This window comes from Geotrypetes seraphini, chromosome 3 (assembly GCF_902459505.1).
Source record: "Geotrypetes seraphini chromosome 3, aGeoSer1.1, whole genome shotgun sequence".
Taxonomy (NCBI): domain Eukaryota; kingdom Metazoa; phylum Chordata; class Amphibia; order Gymnophiona; family Dermophiidae; genus Geotrypetes; species Geotrypetes seraphini.
Genome location: NC_047086.1, coordinates 368,851,337 through 368,865,862, shown reverse-complemented (window position 1 = coordinate 368,865,862; position 14,526 = coordinate 368,851,337). Strand labels below are relative to the sequence as shown.

Sequence of the window (14,526 nt, the reverse complement as noted above, 5' to 3'; positions counted from 1 at the left end):
ATTTGTCCTCTCATAGTAGCTTTGAAAGCATCCCATATAATTTCTAAAGAGATTTCCTCTGAAGTATTGAGTTGAAAGTACTCATTCATTCTTAGTTGAATTTCCTCAAGAAAGTTTGAATCTACAAATAATGTATTATTAAACCTCCAAACAGGTCAACTAAAATCTTTTTCAGTAAACTGATTTTCTATCCAAATTCCAACATGATTCGACTTAGTCGTACAGCATGTATAACCAAAAGTTTTACAGCCCAGGATCGACAGAACTTGGACGTTGTGACTTAGACCGTGTAAAACATAGTCTTAAGTCACAAAAACCCACCTAAACTAACCAGATAAGCACTGCAAACACATAACACAGACCCCTACACACTACCCCAGTGATTACCAACCCCACCACCATAAAAATTTTATTCACAACTTTAAATTTCAGCCTCCAGACCATCATCACCTGGCCGCCTGGCATAGGAAAGCTTAGTCGTCCAGCCCAGAGGCAGCTTAAGTTGTCTTAGGGGTGGGTTAGGGACCCATAGAGAGGAGGACCCATGCCCATATGCCCCGATAATCACTGCATTGATACTGCATCCATCTTCTATCTCTTTGTATGCATTTATTCAGCATCTCCCTTCTCTCCTATACGTTCCTTTCTAGTATTTCCCCTGTGCCCATCTCCCTGCCTTCATCATCTCTCCATTCTATGCTCCCATCCCCCTGTTTACAGAAGCATCAATACCTCCTTATTCCTGCTGGCCATTCCTCTCCCTATTCACTCAAGCATCCTTTTAGCTTTCACCATCATCTTTTCTGTTTAGCCACCTTAAGATCACAAGTCCTGCTTCTCTTTCATACACAAAAGTTCTTTGTCCTCTAAACTAAACCTAAAAGCATTATTATATGGAATACAGCATCTTGACCATACTTATGGTAAGCAAATATGAGCATAAACCAACACCCATTTAGATTTATCACAACTACAGATAAAAAAATAAATATAAACAAGGGTATCTGTTGCCAACATATCCAGCTTAGATATTGTACAGGCAAGATACACTGTAACTAAGTTTTTATTCTCTTTATCACTTTTTTACTGTCTATAGTACACCGCCACTCTGCAACATATTTTTAACAATGATATGCTGCAGTGTAAAAACAACTAGTTAGAGAAGATTAAAAATTTATAATGAATCATATCTGTCGTCTTTAATTTTAGCTGCACCTCATCTCTAAAATTAATTTATAATACAGTGTAAAATAAGACTTTTTTCTTTTATTCTGAATACATTATAGTCAAATCATTCCATAACAGTGGTAAATTTGTTTATAAATAATTTTTAAAACTTTTATTGAATTCATCTTCTATGAACTATAACTTTATCATGCTCAACAAGGTAAATAAAACAATTTTTCAAAAAAGCTTAAGATGTTTTTACCTGAGATAGCTGCCAAAATAAGCGACAATGTTTGTATGTTTACAGTCTTTCATCATCATAATTTCCTGCTGCACAACTGCAAAATCTTCTCCTTAAAAAAAAAAAAAATTCAGTAACTGATTAATACACTATTTCTAAGCTGTGTTTTTAACATTATATGACAGCAAAGTACAATATACTTTTATTCACAAAACAAATCCACAAACTAAGGGCTCCTTATACAAAGCCGCACTAGCGGGTTTACGCACACGACTTTTCATCACACGCTAACCCCTGCGCTGGCCGAAAAACTACCGCTAGTGCAGCTTTGTAAAAGGAGCCCTAAAACTCGAGATTTTTTTTTAGTCTCTTTCAAATAAATAAGGAAAGTATGCAGATTATGGCTCAAACAATAATTTCCAAATCATCTGTATGCATGAGTACAGAGTGTTTATCTGTCTTTCTTTTTTATCTGCAGAAGGTTAAAGAGAAGAGGTTTGAATGGAACGGTTTCCAAATATTCTTTTGGTCTGGAAAGAATAAAATGAACACATATGATAATACAGTATTTAACCAACATATGTCACTATCAATAGTTTTCAAAGATTGAATTTTACAGGTAAAGTTGTGATTCTCCACATTAGTCAGCAGTAAACATAACAATGAGCAATGAAAACTAAGTTTGAGAAGGAAATGACAGCATTGGGCCGAATGGCTGCTTAAGCCTATGGGTCCTCACTGACCCAATGAAATCTCTCAACATCAGCTGCTCTAACCTCTGTTTTGGAGCCTAAAATACTTGAAATACAGAGTTTTACAAATTATGAGCAAAAGGAAACAGAACTGCAAGATTATGCCTACCAGGACAGTAGTCAGTCATGTTAGAATCTGGGCAACATTCTGGGGGAGGAGCCTATTCCAGAAAGATGGGCTCTATCTTAACCAGGATGGAACATAATATTTAAAAAGGAGAGCAGCTTTTAAACTAGAAATTGGGAGAAACAGCAGGAAGGCAGAAAAAAAATCTATAAAAACTAGACACACACAGAGGAGATGACCAAGGCTCCGTGAAAATCCACAGACTGCCCTTGTAACACTTGTAGGTGGGAAGGTACGCGCATGGATGATGTTGCTTTAAAAAAAAAAACCTGGAATAAGAATAGGTGGAATAATTGTGTCCTATTATCTTCAGAGAAGCTGTAACAGAACATTAAAAATGCATAGCATATTACTAAGAACTGCTTACCTGGCTCCAGCTTAATTACTTTAATTGCTGCCAGTTCACCCGTATTGACATTGCGTGCCTATTAAAAAAAAAAAAGAAAAACATTATATCAATATATGGTCAAATTTCACTTAATTCACTACCCAGTAAAAATCAGATGATGTCATGACTTGTACCCATGCTGCTACCTCATTTTTTATTAATGTAACGCAAAAAGGTGTTACATTACTAGCTGTCAGCTGGTTATGGATTTGAATTGTGAAAGGGGGGAGGGGGATACAGAATCAGGAAGGGGACAGGGAAATGACTTGGCATGGTGAAACCATGTAGGAGAGGCAACGGTGGGGGCTGTAAAAGAGATGAGCAAGAAGAGAATGATGAATACAGAGGGTAGATATATAGTAAAACCTTGGTTTGCGAGCACAATTCGTTCCAGAAGCATGTTTGTAATCCAAAGCACACATATATCAAAGCGAATCTCCCCATAGGAAATAATGAAAACTCAGACGATTCGTTCCACAACCCAAAAACTTTAATACAAAATACTATATGTACTTATATTGTAAGACCTCGCTCATTTAGAACAGTCACTACATTCCTGCAGCGTCAGAGAGAGAAAACCATCAGCTCAGTTGTGATGATGTGATATATAGTTAACAGGGAGTGGGTGAAAGATGGGATACTTCAAATTACAGACCAGTGGCATCTATTCACTATTTCATTAAAATTATGGAGGGCCTAGTTACAAATAGTTCAATAATTTTTATTAAAAATTTGTATATAATACAACACAATGCAATAAAACTTGAATCAAATAAATTACATAGATTGATTTGAAATATTACATACATCTTCACTCTGGTTTTTGCTCTGTTCACAGTACTGAGACTCTCTGTTAACTACTTGAACAAATTAGGCATATGGTGAGTAAGGAGAAATGAGCCCTCATTAAGCAATTGGATCTCTCCAGTGCTTTGATTTAGTGGATCATAAAACAATTCTCACAATTTTGGATAGCACTGGAATATCTGGAAATATGTTAAACTGGTTTGCTGGGTTCCTATCAGACAGATCTTAAAAAATTTTAATGCAGTAGTGCTGCCTGAATCATCGATTCACCTCAGTGAAGTGATTCAAATCAATTTCCAAAAAATTGGACTCACCGATTCAATGACCAAACCCCCCCCCCACTCCTCCAGGTGAGAATTGACATACTTCCAGGCCTCCTAAAGCAGCGGCGGCGATGGCTGGCCAGCAGAGGCAGCACTCTGAACAAGATGCTTGTAGCCTGCCCCACCAGGACCTTCTTTCTGCCGCGTCATCAATTATGATGCCACTGATGATGCAGAGGGAAGCTTTGGCAGGGAAGGCCGCAAGCAGCCTGCTCACAGCACTGCCTCTGCCAGCTGGCCACCACTACTGCTGATTTAGGAGGTCTGGAGGTATGTCAGGTCTCACTGGGGAGAGGCTGGTCGAGAAGTGCTTCACAGGGATCTAGGAAGGATGGAAAGCTGCTGCACATGGGAAATAGAGGAAGAATTGTTGGACATGGGGTGGAGGAGAGGAAGGGGGAGAGGCAACAAAGAGGTAGAAAGGGGCAAGAGGGAGAAATCCTGGATATGGTGGAGGAGAAGGAGACATGCATAAAGAAGAGAAGGAGAAATGTTGGATACAAGGTGGAAAGCAGAGAGAGATGATGCATGGGGAGAGAGAAAGAAATGTTGCACATGATAAATGGAGGGAAGGAAGGGTGAGGTGCGACATGGAGGGCAATAGAGATGTTTGACCCAGGGCACAAGACGAGGGGGGAGAGAGATGGTAGACAGTGCGAAAGAGACAGAAATGTTGGATATGGCATTGGAAGGGAAGATACAGAGATGGAAGATGGATGGTGAGCAGAGATGTTAAATGGGCAGGAGACCCTGGCGAGCGAGTTAACAGAAGACAAACAAAAACTAGAGCCTGGGACCAACATGATTTGAATAATAAAATGACGAGACAACAAAAGATAGAAAAATAATAGTATTTTCTATTTTGTGATTACAGTATGTTAGATTTGAAATCTATATCCTGCCAGAGCTGGTGTTAGACAGCAAGCTTGACCTAGGACCTAAAAGACAGAGGAAAAGTCTTTTTTATTTTGTTTACACTACTGCGCCAGCGTGGGAATGGAGAGAGCAAAGAAAGGATACCACATGTATCTTCATTATCGGCAGTGATATTTATTGTCCTATCATCATTCCTAGGGAGAAAATTAGAGTCAATAGTTTATCAAATTCATCTATTCAGATATTAAACTAAACTAAAACTTAGCTTTATATACCGGGTCATCAACCAGAGGAAGCTCAATACAGTTAGTAATTAATAAAAAATATGCTAAAATTGAAAGGAGATTAATTTTCAAAATGTTTAGCAAATAGAAAAGTTTTTAAAGATTTACGGAAGAACTGGAAAGGACTGGGACATCTCAAAATTAAAAGAAGTTCATTCCATAATTGGGAAAATTTAAAAGCCAAAGAGAGGCTGAAATTCTTGACTCCTTTAATTCCTTTCCTAGGGAGGGAAAGTTTAAATTGTTGAGTGCCTCTTGCATAAGAAAATCTGTAAACGTTTCACACAAGAGGAACAAGAGGAATAAAAATACCATATAAAATTTTGAAAATTATGCATATACTTTCAAGTTGACTGTAAGATATATGATATATATCAGAAGATACCTCACTGTTTCTAATTATGGATTGGATGACACTAAACCACCTGAAACTACATAAGAACATAAGAATTGCTGCTGCTGGGTCAGATCAGTGGTTCATCGTGCCCAGCAGTCCGCTCACACGGCGACCCTTTGGTCAAAGACCAGTGCCCTAACTGAGACTAGCCCTACCTGCGTACATTCTGGTTCAGCAGGAACTAGTCTAACTGTCTTAAATCCCTGGAAGGTGTCTTCCCCTATGACAGGCTCCAGAAGAGCGTTCCAGTTTTCTATCACTCTCTGAGTGAAGAAGAACTTCCTTACGTTCGTACGGAATCTGTCCCCTTTCAACTTTAGAGAGCGCCCTCTCATTCTCCCTACCTTGGAGTAGAGAGTTGCATGGGGACAGAAATCCCACCCATCCCCCCCCGTCCCCGTCAGGATCCTCTCCGTCCCCATCAGGATCCTCTCAGTCCCCACCCATCCCCGCAAGGAATTACCTCTATCCCCGCCCATCCCCATAAAATGCAGCAATTACTTCTGACAGGATCATCAATTCCACAGTTTCTTTTGTGTTTGCGCTGCTGTTTTCCTTGTGGAATCTCTTTGGTGGAACCCTTTTTTTTGTTTTCTGTTCAGGTAATTAACTTATAAACCCCATCTTTTACTAAGACTGGCGTGTCCATTATATTATATGGATGAACCCTGCTTCCAAAGCCTTCCATCCCCGTGGGAGTCCCATTGGCTAGAGGGGGGTCCCCGTGGGCCAGAGGGAGGTCCCTGCGGGACCCCCACGGATTAGGGGGGGATTCCTGCGGGACCCGCAGGATTCCCGTGATCCCCATTCCCGTGCAGACCTCTTCCTTGGAGAGGGTGAACAATCTGTCCTTATCTATTAAGTCTATTCCCTTCATTATCTTGAATGTTTCGATCATGTCCCCTCTCAGTCTCCTCTTTTTAAGGGAGAAGAGGCCCAGTTTCTCTAATCTTTTGCTGTAAGGCATCTCCTCCAACCCCTTAACCATCTTAGTTGCTCTTCTCTGGACCCTTTCGAGTAGTACCGTGTCCTTCTTCATGTACGGCGACCAATGCTAGATGCAGTACTCCAGGTGAGGGTGCACCATGGCTGGGTACAGCGGCCTGATAACCTTCTTCAATCTGTTCATGATCCCCTTCTTTATCATTCCTAACATTCTGCTTGCCCTTTTCGCTGCCGCCGCACATTACAAGGACGGCTTCATCCCCTTTCCTGGGAGGTCTCTCCAAGTACCGCCCCAGACATCCTGTATTCGTGCATGAGATTTTTGTTACCGACATGCATCACTTTACACTTATCCACATTGAACCTCATCTGCCATGTCGATGCCCATTCCTTGAGCCTGATTATGTTGCAGATCTTCACAATCCCTCTGCATCTTCACTACTCTGAATAACTTTGTATCTTCCGCAAATTTAATCATCTCGCTCGTCGTACCTATGTCCACACAACACAAAATTCTTATTAACAGACCCCGAATTCTACTTTAATGAGAATATGTCTTTTAGAGTAGATGGGGTAGTGAATGTTCTAAAGAATAACCCTATCCTATACTATAAAGAGAGCAATAATTGTTGGAAATTTTATCTTGAAAACAGCTCTAAGGATTTGATTAAACGGGGAAAGGTTACATTTCAGGGTATAAGAATGTGATTTAGCTAGGTGCCATGTTTGGGGAAAATTCATTGGGATGTTGTGTTTTTGGGATTTGAAAAACCATTTGGAGCAGCATCAGAATGAGGCTAGGAACACACTGAAAAAAAATGCTGAAATGCCAAAGTGAGGTTTGAAATGCACTAAAAGTCTATTGGAATACCAGAATGAGGTTTGGAATGCACAACACTGCTGGAGCAGAGGAGTGAGGTTTGAAAGGCTAATGGAGCACCAGAATGAGGCTTACAACAAACTGAGAAAAAGATTTCAACACAAAACCTGAGGAAAAAAACAGGAGGAAAGTTTGATAGATAAAACCATCAGGTTGGGCACTTGAAAAAAAAATTAAAACAAACCCCAAACCACACAGTTCACAAACACAAAGGAGGGAACTCTACAACCTGAGGAAAATTAAACATAAAATGAGGTTGGGTATTTCACTTGACAAACACGCAGGAAGGAAGTTAGGCTGATAAACCATCATTTCAACACACAACATGGGCATTTCACAAACAAAGAGGAAGAAGTTAAGCTGATAAAAGCATGATTTCAGCACAGAACCTGAGGAAAATTAAACAGATTGGCACTTCACAAACACACAGGAGGGCGGATGACATGATTTCAAATGGTATTCTCATTGATTAAGTCTTTGGAATTTGCTTCAAAAATCAAAGCCATGAAAGACCTAGCTATTCACACACCATTAAACAAACATGTCACTGAATTCAACGCCGATATCACTGAACCTAGGGTTACCAAATTTTACGTCAGTAAAATCCAGACCCCCTAGATCTGCCCAGTTCCACCCATCCCCGCCCCCAGCCCCACCCCCAGCTACCTATTCATTGGGCAGGAAGGCATCTGCGCGACATGATGACATCACCGCATTGCATCTGTGCATGCACAGATGCTCCCTCCCGATGCAATTTCTTTTCAAAACCTGGCGAAGTGCCAGGACATGTCTGAGGAAATCTGGATATCTGGATAATACAAATTATCATTTTATAAATCAGTGGTCCCCAACCCTGTCCAGTCACATTTTCGGGATAGCCCTAATGAATATGCATGGAGCAGATCTGCATTCCTATCATCTTCATTACATGCAAATCTCTTTCATACATATTAATTAGGGTTATCCTGAAAACCTGACTGGCAGGTGGTCCTCCAGGACAGGGTTGGGGATCACTGTTATAAATCACAAATACAGAACAAGGATCAACAAATTCCAAGTCTTCCCTCTACTATCTAGACCAACCCTGTCCTGGAGGACCAACAGGCCAATCAGGTTTTCAGGCTAGCCCTAATGAATATGTATGAGATAGATTTGCATATAATAGAAGTAAAAGACATGCAAATCTAATCCATGCATATTCATTAGGGCTAGCCTGAAAACCCGATTGGCCTGGTGGTCCTCTAGGACAGGGTTGGGAACCACTGATCTAGACAACTGAACAAGCCAAATTACTACAAAATACTGTATAGAAATTCATAAATCATGCTAACAAAATACCTCAGTGTGACAGAGTGAAGTTCCCCATCACTGGCTTTCCACCAGAGGGAGTCTGAGCACCTAAAAGGAGCTAATTTGCATAACATCCTGCAAAGACTTCTGGGAACTGTGAAAAGCCACCTGTTTATGGCCTTCAATACCTGGCTTCATGGAAGCTCAATATGCTGGTTTAATTAATATATATTTTATTAACAATCAATAACAGGTTACAAGAGCAAATCTTTACAACATATGGAGCTGACAGATAGTATGCCTCAAGTGCTTGAGTATATCTGGATGTCTGTCCTGCTTTCATAATCACAAAGGCTGTCTCTTGTCAAGAATTGTATGAGAGACAGCCTTTGTGATTATGAAAGCAGGACAGACATCCAGGTATACTCAAGCGCTTGAGGCATACTATCTGTCAGCTCCATATGCTGTACAGATTTGCTCTTGTAACCTGTTATTGATTGACCTACAAAGTCTTCCACAACATGGTACCAACCTATATGACCGCCAAACTGCCACTTTACACCCTAAATCAGCAATTTCACTCACAAAAAGAAAAAAAAGGGACTATGCACACCTCAGGATGCTCCCTCTGCCTTGAGAGAATGCCCAGAAAAGATCCTACTCAAACTACCACATAGATCTCTCGGAAAGAGAAAGAGATAATGGTTACTGTGGATGGGCAGACCATCTGGCCTTTATCTGCCATCATGTTTCTATGTTTCTACTTATCACGTCTCTGGAACCAATTATTATCTCGCATCAGATCACTAGAAGGATTACTGAACTTCAGGAGGCAATACAAACTCACCTATAACTTTCTATGAAATAGCTCCAGTCTAAATACCACTGTCTACGCAACAATATCAATCATCACTGATACTACGAAGTCCTTTTACATACTCCATACCATGTCAAACCTAATACATTTTACCATGGGCTGTTATGTACTATCTTGCCATTGGTACTGTCATTACCGATACTGCCAAACTTTACCAGATATTCTATGCTATACCAACATTCTATGCTATGGCCAACACTCATTTTGGTGCCTCAAATGTTTGGCCTGTTTCTGGGTATATTTGACCTATTAAAAAAAATGGCACCAGTTTTCTCCTATCAGCTCTAGTTTTTGAGATATAGAACATGTGCCATATACTACTCTTCACTCTGCTCGCCCATTAAAAAATCTGGATATTTTAATGTAGTGTTTAAATTAATATCTTAAGCATGAAGGAAACATTAAAAATTAAAAGAAAAGCGTACAACATGAAAATCTACTTATTTCATATCAAAAGCACAAATTTATGATACAAACTTTTCAGCCATTTGTAAGACTTCCGAGAGTTGGGATCTTCCAGGACAATCCCGCATAAGATTCCAAAAATAGTCTGCCATCATGTGTGCATCCCATCTTTCTTGGTATCTGGCTTCCATTGTTTTTAATGTCTTAATGAAATCTTTCACCTTGCTTTTCGCTTAAGTCACCAAGGTTCTCTGGAAAACGATCTAAGCAATTGTGCAGTTAATGGACTTAAACACTCATGTTACAGCCAAGCCTGTTGAAATGAAAGAGCATATCCTCTACTAATTGTATGTAATTGTCTGCCTTCTTGTTGCCAAGAAAATTTTTCACAATAAGAACAAATGAAGACCAGGCACAAGATTTGATTTCATTCACTGATGCTATGAAATGTGGGTCGTTTATGAGCTGTCTGATCTGAGGACCATCAAAAATTCCTGCTTTCAGTTTTTCCATGGTAAGTCCAGGTAACATTATGCGCTATGTATTCAATGCACGAACCGTCTTTATTCAAAGCCTTTACAAACTGTTTCATCAAGCCTAGCTTTATATGTAGTGGTGGCAGTATGATTCTCTCTCGTGCTACCAACAGCTCATTGATTACATTTTTTATCCATCCTGGCAGAATAAAAGTTAATAAAAATATGGTGCAGATTTGGCTGGAGCCTCTTTCTCAGCTGAGTACCTACCGGTATATAGAATTCCCATGGCTTAGCGGGTTTCTTTTAAAATAATTTTCTGGATATTTTCAATATTATTCATATTTAAAACAGAAGCTTGGTACACATGAGCAAAGGCAATTTCTCCAAGCAGGAAATCAACTTAAAACTTTGTGGTACCTAGTGTGAGCTCAGCCTTTGATCAGTTAGCAGATATGAATCACATTCATAGTAATTGGAAAGACAGTTCAATGGTTTGGCTGATTCTGCTAGCAAACTTAATTAAATATTCATTCCAGGGCTTGTCGACATCTATGGCATTAACAAGCTGGTCTGGTTTGTATTCCACACATACATTCAACCGAGCTGGATGATATCCAAAGGTTCTTCAAGCGCTGTGAAGAGTCCCATTTTTTCTATCAGAGACTTTACAACTTGCCATTTGATGTTCAACCTATTCAGCTTCATTATTCACACTATGGGTTCTATACTGTTGGTGAAAGACAAACTACGAAGTAGGAAATCTTAGTTTGTCAATGGTGTCATCTCTGATTAACTTTTCTTGCTCTGGACTTTGCTCTTGAATTTGGTTTAGCTTCCTAATTTTGGATGGCTATGTGAACTTGTGTTCAGATGAATCTAAATCCATTTTATACATCATTGTTAGCATTTTCACTTTCTTTATCTTCTAGAACTTGCCAAGAATGCACCAGCAATTTGTTGAAAGGTGTAGAAACAAGTCCAGCAGCAAATGCAAAATCTCTAGTATTAGTATGTGCCAGAGTTTTATTGCAGCAGCCATCAAAACATTCCATTGTCTGCGCGCCTCTTCAATTTGTTTTGCAGACAGTGTAATACCAGTGTGCTGTTCAAATGTTTTCACTTTATTCGCCATACTTTTTTCTGGGGGAACCAATTCTCCTTGTTTACATCATCTTCAAAATGCAGAAATTGGCTCATAGAGGTGAAGCATTGTTATGCAGTCTCAGAATTCGATTTGGGTTGGTTTCTGTATCATTGTTGTTTCTCAGAAGACTTCAAGGTCCTTTTCCTTCTCATTTTGAAGATAACTGAAAGTTCTTGCTCAATGTCTTTCTTGAGAGTTGATGCTTGAAATATATCCATAATAAAATCTTCTTTTCCCTCTGTACATTTTTGGTATACTCTGGTCTTGGCCACTTTCATTTTGAAGCATAGCTTATGAGGACACCTCTGACTGGGTTGCAGCTGGTACAGCTTACAGCAAATTACATGCAGTATCTGTCACAGATATGGGAGCTCCACATGGCACAGAAAACATCAATGAAGATAAGTTAATTCCCAGACACAAGGAAGTTTTTATATTTGGGGCTATATAGAAAGGTGTTGCCAATTATTTTTCCAGTGAAGAAGCTAGATTCACAGATGTTTGCTGACACTGTGTGGTCTATGGAACATATATGTTCTTTCCAACTTTGCCTTGTGCTTCTCTTAGCTGCTAACCCTTTGTTAAGTAGTGCCATTTTCTCTTGTAAAGGCTGCTTCTGGAGAGCTAATGCTTGTACTTTTTCAAAATATTCTTTTTCCTTGTCCCATTGCTTCAGATTTTGTTGTTGCTCATATTTCTTCTTATAAATATTGGCTTGAAATTCTTCAAATGATAATTCAGGATCTCTACTAATAAGGTTGTTTTTACAGTATATTGGAACTCATTTGAATTCACTGCTTGAAGATGGAAGCACAGAAGTAGCTGAACGTGGAACATGTAGAACAAATGACCAAGTCCATGGAATTGCCAGGATATCTGGGACATTTGTAAGGATGAAGCACCTATGTCTTAATGTGGTTGTCTAAAGTAGATTCCTAGATTCTAGCAACTTCTTTTTCTCCTCTAAAAGGTGTAGATTGTTGACTGACTAACGTTTTAATGATATTTGCTTGCTAATGGCTGTTTCTGTTAACCTTTGTATTAGCCCTTGCACACAGGGGATTATGCAACACCATACCACAGTTAGGATTCCAGTGAGTATGTTTACTACCATTCCTTTCCATTTTCCAAACCAAGAATCCAACCATCCAGTGAGTGAGGTGTCTGTCCCTGAATTCTCTGCTAATTTTACTGCTGGTGTGGTTCCCTGCAGTGCTTTGGCATATGCTTCTCCAAGAAGGCCCGCATCTCCCCCGGACACCAACAGCAAATTGGACAGGATTCCTGAGGAGGATGATCTAGATGTCCTGAAGGTGCTGGATGTCAGGAAGGCTATTTTGCGTTACCTGGAAGTTATGAATGACTTGTCTCTCTTTGTTTTGACGAATCCAGCTAAGAAGAGGAGGCCGGCTTCCAAGGCTACCATTTCAAGATGGATTAGGTCAGCTACATTGCGGTAGGCAGCCTTCCTTTGCACTTCAAGCGTATTCAAGCCAGGATGATTCCTCTGGATGAGATTTACCAGACGGCGACTTAGTTGTCCCTTCACACTTAAGTTTTTTAGGATGAACATAGTAGCTGCTCAAGAGGACTCCTCCTTCGGAGCCTCAGTTTTGAAGGCAGACTTATCTCTCCCACCTAGAGTTTGCATACCATCCCTATTACTTACTTACTTTTAATAATTTATATTCTACGTATCCTACAATTCTATTCGGATTACAAATTATTCAGGTACCCAAGCACTGGAAAAAGAGATTAGGTTCTTAGCTTGAAAATATGCTGAACCCTTCTGCCCATCATTGTTGATGCTAAACCTAATGCTACTTGAAAGCACAGTTACTTACCGTAACAGGTGTTATCCAGGGACAGCAGGCATATATTCTCACATGTGGGTGACGTCATCTACGGAGCCCCAGCGCGGACAGCTTTTCAAGCAAACTTGCTAGAAGTTTCAAGTTTGCACACTGCACCACGCATGTGCTAGCCTTCTTGCCACTAGAGGGCGCATCCCCACCTCGTGGTCCTCAGTTCCATAACATAGCAAAGAAAGCCATCCCCGGGGAGGTGGGCGGGTTGTGAGAATATATGCCTGCTGTCCCTGGATAACACCTGTTACGGTAAGTAACTGTGCTTTATCCCAGGACAAGCAGGCATGATATTCTCACATGTGGGTGACCTCCAAGCCAACCAAAAAAGGGCAGGTGGGAGGATGGCAAATTATGAAAACAGGTTACGTAACACCGACTGGCCAAACCGGCCGTCGCTTCTGGACAAAGTATCCAGACAGTAGTGAGAGGTGAACGTATGAACCGAAGACCAAGTGGCAGCCTTACAAATGTCCTCCATAGGTGTAGATCGGAGGAAAGCCACAGAAGCTGCCATCGCCCGGACTTTATGACCCGTAACGCGACCCGCAAGCGGGAGACCAGCCTGAGCGTAGCAAAAAGAAATGCAAGCAGCTAACCAGTTGGACAAGGTGCGCTTCGAAACCGGGTGTCCCAAACGATTAGGATCAAAGGACAAAAATAATTGAGGAACCTTCCGATAAGACTTGGAGCGTTGGAGATAAAAGGCCAACGCCCTCTTACAATCAAGGGTATGAAGCGCCGCCTCACCAGGATGAGAATGGGGCTTCGGAAAAAACACCGGAAGGACAATAGACTGATTGAGGTGGAAATCAGACACAACTTTAGGTAAAAATTTGGGATGGGTGCGGAGAACCACCTTATCATGATGAAAGACCGTGAAAGGAGGATCCGCAACCAAGGACTGTAACTCACTGATTCGACGAGCAGATGTGAGTGCAATCAAAAAGACTACTTTCCAAGTAAGAAACTTAAGATGCGACTTGTCGATGGGTTCAAAGGGAGGCTTCATAAGCTGAGCCAAGACCACATTAAGATCCCACACCACCGGAGGAGGTTTCAGAGGAGGATGGATATTCACTAGCCCCTTCATGAAACGTGTCACCAGAGGATGAAGAGAGAGAGAACGACCCTCAAGATGCCGATGGAATGCTGCAATGGCACTGAGATGCACCCGAATGGAAGTCGTTTTCAGGCCAGACTCAGACAAATGCAAAAGATATTCCAGAAGCGAAGCCACAGGCACCGAATCTGGTTGCAGACTATTCAAAGAACACCA

At 40.7% G+C, this 14,526-nt stretch overlaps 1 protein-coding gene across 8 annotated transcripts in view; it reads right to left on the bottom strand.

Annotated features, from left to right (window-relative positions):
• Positions 1-14,526, bottom strand: part of MAP4K3 (mitogen-activated protein kinase kinase kinase kinase 3) — a 294,708-nt gene that overhangs the window by 258,302 nt on the left and 21,880 nt on the right. For all 8 annotated transcript variants that reach the window (XM_033936081.1, XM_033936082.1, XM_033936076.1 and 5 more), the window contains exons 2-3: positions 2,655-2,712; positions 1,430-1,520 (exon numbers count right to left, since the gene is read on the bottom strand). In XM_033936081.1, coding sequence (XP_033791972.1) covers positions 1,430-1,520; positions 2,655-2,712 — 149 coding nt within the window. The remainder of the gene's footprint in view (positions 1-1,429; positions 1,521-2,654; positions 2,713-14,526) is intronic.